A 7,848-nucleotide genomic window follows, 5' to 3' on the forward strand; every position below is an offset into this window, starting at 1 on the left:
AACTGATTTCTGGGCATTGATTTTGTATCCTGCCACCTTACTGAATTGTTCTATAACTTCTAATAGTTTGGGAGTGGATTCCTTTGGGTTTTCCATATAGAGTATCATGTCATCTGCAAAGAGAGACAGTTTGACTTCTTCTTTGCCGATTTGGATACCTTTGATCCCTTTTTGTCTTCTGATTGCTGTTGCAAGGACTTCTAGTACTATGTTGAATAATAGTGGCGAGAGTGGGCATCCTTGTCGTGTTCCTGATCTTAAGGGAAAGGCTTCCAGCTTTTCCCCATTGAGAATAATGCTTGCAGTAGGCTTTTCATAGATGGCTTTTATGAGATTGAGAAATGTACCCTCTATTCCTACACTCTGAAGGGTTTTAATCAGGAAAGGATGCTGTATTTTGTCAAATGCTTTTTCTGCATCAATTGAGAGGATCATATGGTTCTTGAGTCTTTTCTTGTTGATATGATGTATCACATTGATTGATTTGCGAGTGTTGAACCATGCTTGCATCCCAGGTATGAATCCCACTTGGTCATGATGGATAATCCTTTTAATGTACTGTTGGATTCTATTAGCAAGGATCTTGTTGAGGATTTTGGCATCCATATTCATTAGAGAAATCGGTCTGTAATTCTCCTTTTTGAGGGGGTCTTTGCCTGGTTTGGGGATCAAGGTAATATTAGCCTCATAGAATGAGTTTGGTAGCTTTCCTTCTGTTTCTATTTTTTGAAATAGCTTTAGGAGAATAGGTATTATTTCTTCTTTGAATGTTTGGTAGAATTCCCCAGGAAAACCGTCTGGGCCTGGAGTTTTATTATTTGGAAGGTTGTTTATCACTGACTCAATTTCTTCATAGTTAATTGGCCTATTTAAGAAATCTATTTCTTCCTGTTTCAGTCTTGGTAGTTTATAGGTTTCCAGGAAGGCCTCCATCTCTTCCAGATTGTTTAGTTTTTTGGCATATAGCTGTTGATAAAAGTTTCTAATAATCCTTGCAATTTCAATGGTGCTGGTCGTGACCTCTCCCTTTTCAGTCATAATTTTAATAATCTCAGTCCTTTCTCTTTGTTTTTGGACAAGTTTTGCCAGTGGTCTATCAATTTTATGGATTCTCTCAAAGAACCAGCTTCTAGTCCTGTTGATCTGCTCTACTGTGGTTCTGGTCTCTAATTCATTGATTTCTGCTCTAATCTTGGTCAACTCCTTCCTTGTCAGTGGGTTAGGCCTGTCCCTCTGTTGCTGTTCCAGTTTCTTGAGGTGAGAATATAGAAACTGCATTTTAGATTTTTCTATTCTTTTGAGTGAGGCTTGGATGGCTATGTATTTCCCCCTTAGGACTGCCTTTGCAGTATCCCATAGGTTTTGGACCGTTGTGTATTCATTCTCGTTGGTCTCCATAAATTGTTTAATTTGTTTTTTGATTTCCTGGTTTATCGAGTCATTCTTGAGCAGGATGGTTCTTAGCCTCCAAGTGTTTGAGTTTCTTCCAGGTTTTTCCTTGTGGTTGAGTTCCAATTTCAGAGCGTTGTGGTCTGAGAATATGCAGGGGATAATTTCAATCTTTTGGTATTGGCTGAGACCTGTTTTGTGTCCCAGAGCATGATCTATTCTTGAGAATGTTCCATGGGCATTTGAATAGAATGAGTATTCTTTGGTTCTGGGGTGTAGTGTTCTATATATATCTATGAGGTCCAACTCGTCGAGTATGGCATTCAAAGCCTTTGATTCTTTGCTTAGTTTTTGCCAGGGTGTTCTGTCTATTTCTGATAGTGGGGTGTTGAGGTCCCCTACTATTACTGTGTTCTTATCTATATGTCTCTTTATTTTGGTTAAGAGTTGGCTTGTGTATCTTGCTGCTCCCCTGTTGGGGGCATATATATTAATAATTGTCATATCCACTTGTTGAATACTTCCTTTAAGAATAATATAGTGCCCTTCTGTATCTCTCTCTATGGCCTCTAGTTTAAAATCCAGTCTATCTGATATGAGAATTGCTACTCCAGCTTTCTTTTGAGGTCCATTTGCGTGGAAGATGGTACTCCATCCCCTTACTCTAAGTCTGAATGCATCTTTGGGTTCAAAATGAGTCTCTTGTAGACAGCAAATGGATGGGTCATGTCTTTTTATCCAATCTGCAACCCTGTGGCGTTTTATGGGAGAGTTTAAGCCATTTAGATTGATAGAGATTATTGACAGATATGATTTATGATGCCATGTTCTCTGTAAAGTCTTTGTATCGGTTGTGACTTGCTGCTCTGTATCACTCTTGGGGCCTTTAAAACAAAGATTGTAGCAAGAGACAAAGAAGGACACTATGCAATAATAAAGGGAACAATCCAACAAGAAGATATTATAATTATATATATTTATGCACCCAACATAGGAGTACCTAAATACATAAAACCATTAATAACAAACATAAAGGAAATAATTGATAATAATACAATAATAGTAGGGGACTTTAACACCCCGCTTACATCAATGAACAGATCAACCAAACAGAACATCAACAAGGAAGTAATGGCTTTGAATGATACACTGGACAAGATGGATTTAACAGATATATTCAGAACATTCCATCCTAAAATGATAAAAGACATTCTCTTCAAGTGCATATGGGACATTCTCCAGAACAGATCACATATTAGCGAATTCAAGAAGACTGAAATCAAACCATGCCCCTTTTCTGACCACAATGCTATGAAACAGGAAGTCAACCACAAGAGAAAATCTGGAAAGACCACAAACACATGGAGGTTAAATAACATGCTACTAAACAATGAATAGCTCAACCAGGAAATCTAAGAAGAAATTAAAAAGTAATAGAAACAAATGAAAATGAGAACACAATGGTCCAAAACCTCTGGGAAGCAGCAAAAGCACTAAGAGAGAAATTTCTAGCGATACAGGTCTACCTCAAAGCAAGAAAAACCTCAAATAAACAACCTAACCTTGCACCTAAAGGAACTAGAAAAAGAAGAGAAAACCTGATACCAGCAGAAGGAAGGAAATAATAAAGAGTAGAGCAGAAATAAATGACAAAGAAACTAAAAAGCAATAGAACAGATCAATGAAACCAGGAGCTGGTTCTTTAGAAAAGATCAATAAAAACGATAAACCTCTAACCAGACTTACCAAGAAAAAAAGAGAAAGTATTCAAACAAATAAAATCACAAATGAGAGAGGAGAAATAACAACCAACAGCACAGAAATACAAATAATCATAAAAGGCTATTATGAAAAATTACATAACAACAAATTGGACAACCTAGAAAAAATGGATAAATTCCTAGAAACATATAAACTACTAAAACTGAAACAGGAGGAAATAGAAAATTTGAACAGACCAATAACCAGCAAGGAAATTGAATCAGTAATCAAAAACTTCAAACAAACAAATCCAAGACCAAATGTCCTCACAGGAGAATTCTACCAAACATTTAAAGAAGAGTTAATATCGATTCTTCTCAAACTATTCCAGAAAATAGAGGAGTAAAGGAACTTCCAAATTCCTGATTCTATGAGGCCAGCATTACCCTGATACCAAAACCAAATAAAGACACCACTAAAAAAGAGAACTACAAGCCAAAATCCCTGATAGACATAGATGCGAAATCTCTCAATAAAATACTAGCAAACTGAATTCAATGATACATTTTTAAAAATCACTCACCACAATCAAGTGGGATTTATTCCTGGGTTGGAAGCATAATTCAACATTCACAAATCAATCAGTGTGATACATCACATCAATAAGAGAAAGGATAAGAACAATATGATCATTTCAGTAGTGCAGAAAAGTCATTTGACAAAGTCCAACATCCATTCATGATAAAAAAAAAAAAAACTTCAACAAAATAGGTTTAGAGGGAACATACCTCAACATAATAAAGACCATCTATGAAAAACCCACAGCTAACATCATCCTTAATGGGAAAAAACTTTCCCCCTAAGGTCAGAAATAAGACAAGGATGTCCACTCTCACCACTTTAATTCAACATAGTACTAGAAGGCCTAGCCATAGCAATCAGACAACAAAAAGAAATAAAAGGAATCCAAATTATTAAGAAAAAGTAAAACTTCCACTATTTCCAGATGACATGTTACTCTATATAGAAAACCCTAACAAGTCCTGCCAAAAAACTGCTAGAACTGATAAATAATTTCAGTAAGTCACAGGATACAAAATTAATGTAAAGAAATCTGTTGTATTTCTATACAACAATAACAAAGCAGCAGAAAGAGAAATCAAGGAATCAATCCCGTTTACAATTACACCAAAAACTATAAGATGCCTAGGAATAAACCTAACCAAAGAGGTGAAAGATCTGTACCCTGAAAACTATAGAACACTTATGACAGAAATTCAAGACAACACAAAGAAATGGAAAGACATTCCATGCTCATGGATTGGAAGAATAAATATTGTTAAAATGTCCGTATTACCCAAAGCAATCTACACACTGAATGCAGTGTTTTCCACAGAATGATTCCAACAGCATTTTTCACAGAACTAGAACAATCTTAAAATTTGTATAGAACCACAAAAGACGCCAAATGCCCAAAGCAATCTTGGAAAAGAAAAGCGAAGCTGGAGGCACCACAATTCCAGACTTCAAGTTACATTACAAAGCTATAGTAATCAAAATAGTATGGTACTGGCACCAAAATAGACACAGAGATAATGAAACAAGATAGAAAATCCAGAAATAACCCCACAATTATATGGTGCATTAACCTTTGACAAAGCAGTGAAAAATATCCAGTGGGAAAAACACAGTCTGTTCAACAAATAGTGTTGGGAAAACTGGACAACAACATGCAAAGGAATGAAACTGGACCACTTTCTTACAACATACACAAAAATAAATTCAAAATGTATTAAAGACTTAAATGTGAGATCTGAAACCATAAAAATCCTAGACGAGAACACAGGCAGTAACTTCTTTGGCATCAGCCATAGCAACTTCTTTCTAAATATGTCTCCTGAGGCAAGGGAAACAAAAGCAAAAATAAACTACTGGGACTACATCAAAATAAAAAGCTTCTGCACGGTGAAAAGAATAACCAGCAAAATTAAAAGGCAACCTACACAATAGGAGAAGATATTTGCAAATGACATATCTGGTAAATAGTTAGTATCCAAAATCTATAAAGAACTTATCAAACTCACACTCAAAAAACAAATAATCAAATTTTAAAAGGGGGAGAGGACATGAACAGTTATTTTCCAAAGAAGATGGCCAACAGACCCATGAAAGGATGCTCATCACTCATCATCAGGGAAATGCAGATCAAAACTACAATGAAATATCACCTCACACCTGCCAGAATGGTTAAAATCAACAGCACAAGGAACAATAGGTGTTAGCAAGGATGCAAACTGGTGCAGCCACTCTGGAAAACAGTATGGAGGTTCCTAAGAAAGTTAAAATAGAATTACCTCATGATCTAGCAGCTGCACTACTGGGTATTTACCAAAAGACTAAAACACTAGTTCAAAAGGATACATGTACCACATATGTTTATAGCAGCATTATTTACAATAGCCAAGATGTGGAAGCATCCCAAGTGTCCATCAATTAATGAATGGATAAAGAAGATGTGGTATATATGTATAATAGAATACTATTCAGCAATAAAAAAGAATGAAATCTTGCCATTTGCAACAACGTGGATGGAGCTAGAGAGTATAATGCTAAGCAAGATAAGTCAGTCAGAGAAAGACAAATATCATATGATTTCACTCATATGTGGAATTTAAGAAACAAAATGAACAAGGAAAGGGGAAAAAATAGGAGAGAAAGACACAAAGCAAGAAACAGACTCTTAACTGTAGAGAACAAACTGATGGTTACCAGAAGGAAGTGGGGGAAGAATGGGTGAAATAGGCGATGGGGATTAAGGAGTGCACTTATTGTGAAGAACATAGGGTGCTGTATGGAACTGTTGAATCACTATATTGTACACCTGAAACTAATATAACACTGTATGTATGTTAATAATTGTATGTATCCAGTTATTAACAAACTGGAATTAAAATAAAAACTTTTAAAAAGAAAAAATGCAATATTAAAAAGTTATTTTTAAAAAGTTATTTATTGAGAAGTTACATTAAATTACTATAAATAGAATCAGATTGTAAAATGCTAAAATACCATACTTTCAAAATCAAATCTGCAAGGGCAGCAATAAAGCAAGAAAATGTGGCCGAAAGGAAAACAATGTAGATTAGAATTCTCGGGTCTAGATTCTAGTCCCCGTTGTGGAAGCAGTTAGGTGTAAGGCCCTGGAAAACATACATAATATTTCTAAATTTCCAATGTCTATTAAATAAAGAGGTTAGATAAAATGGTTTATAAGCCCCATACAAGATTAAATGATTTGTGATTATAGAAAAAATGCATGAGACAATCTTAGAATAGCTGACAGGGGGTTAAGGGACAAAGAAAATAGATATGCATTAAACATTCATCCAAACATAAAGACTTAAAATTCTCGTTCTGTACAGAAGAGAAAAAAAACTGAAGTTGGATCCCTCATTGAAAACACACACACACACTAATAAAGCGTGGTATCTCTTTCTCCAAATACTACTTTCTCAAAAAAATATTTTTTCTTTCCAAGGTTTTCCTCAAGGTAACTTTGACATCCTTGTTCCTCAAACTGTAGATCAGTGGGTTTAACATGGGCACCACAATTGTATAGAACAGAGAGGACACTTTCCCTTGGTTAAGGGGCAAAATGGAAGGTGGTTTGAGATACACAAAAGCTCCGGAGCCAAAGAAAAGAGAAACCACAATTATGTGAGAGCTGCATGTACTGAAAGCTTTGGATCTGCCCTCAGTGGAGTGAATGTGGAGAATGCTGTGGAGAATCAGAGCATAAGAAATGAAGATGGTGACAATGGGCATTCCAATGTCAATGGCCACAAGTACAAAGACCACCAGCTCGTGCACATAAGTGCTGTTGCAGGAGAGCTCAAGGAGAGGAAAGATGTCACACATGAAATGATTGACAAGATTGTCAGCACAGAAAGTCAGACTTGCTACGCTTCCTATGTGGACTATGGCCCCTGAAAATCCCATCACATAGACACCCAGCAAAAGGAATAAACAGACCTGAGGAGACATGGTGGCCGTGTACACCAGTGGTTTACAGATGGCAACGTAGCGGTCATATGCCATTGCTGACAGGAGGAAGGACTCAGAAATGACGAAAAAGCAGAAGAAAAAGAGTTGAGTCATGCAGTCTGCATGCAAGATGATGTTCTTCTTTGAGACGAAACTCTTTAGCATTCTGGGGGTGATGGTAGTAGAGTAACAGAAATCTACTAAGGAGAGGTTGAAGAGGAAAAAGTACATAGGGGTGTGTAGGCGAGCATTCAACCCAATCAGGGTTATCAGGCCCAGATTCCCCAGCAGGGTGACCATGTAAAAACCTAGAAACAGGAAGAAGAGAGGAATCTGGAGTCCCGGCTGGTCTGTGAAGCCTGCGAGGATAAACTCTGTCACAGAAGAGTTCTTGGCTGCCATTCTCCTCTTGGGGATGGGTGGAGGAAGGGCAGTTTGGGGAAAAGAAAGGGAACCAGTTAGAGAGAAAGAACCACCACCACTCTCTCAGTATCCCTCCCTCATTCTGTTGAATGGAATCCACAGAGAGATTTGAATGTTAGTATGGTAGGAAGGCTTTTACTGTTTGCTATAGATCTATCTTACAGCCCAAGTGACTTACTTCCAGAGACAACAGTTAGAGGCTAAACTTTGCCTCCAGAGAGAAAGCAGTAATTTACTCATATCCATATAGATGTCTTTTAGATATTTAAGTTAGTCCATTTTCTGTCCTTC

At 36.8% G+C, this 7,848-nt stretch overlaps 1 protein-coding gene across 1 annotated transcript; it reads right to left on the reverse strand.

Moving 5' to 3' along the window:
* Nucleotides 1–6,594: 6,594 nt before the first annotated feature.
* On the reverse strand, nucleotides 6,595–7,536 carry LOC100468358 (olfactory receptor 8B12). Its single transcript, XM_002923997.4, has one exon. The coding sequence runs from the start codon at nucleotides 7,534–7,536 to the stop codon at nucleotides 6,595–6,597; it is 942 nt and encodes a 313-aa protein (XP_002924043.1).
* Nucleotides 7,537–7,848: the final 312 nt, after the last annotated feature.

Source organism: Ailuropoda melanoleuca, chromosome 8, assembly GCF_002007445.2.
Source record: "Ailuropoda melanoleuca isolate Jingjing chromosome 8, ASM200744v2, whole genome shotgun sequence".
NCBI lineage: Eukaryota > Metazoa > Chordata > Mammalia > Carnivora > Ursidae > Ailuropoda > Ailuropoda melanoleuca.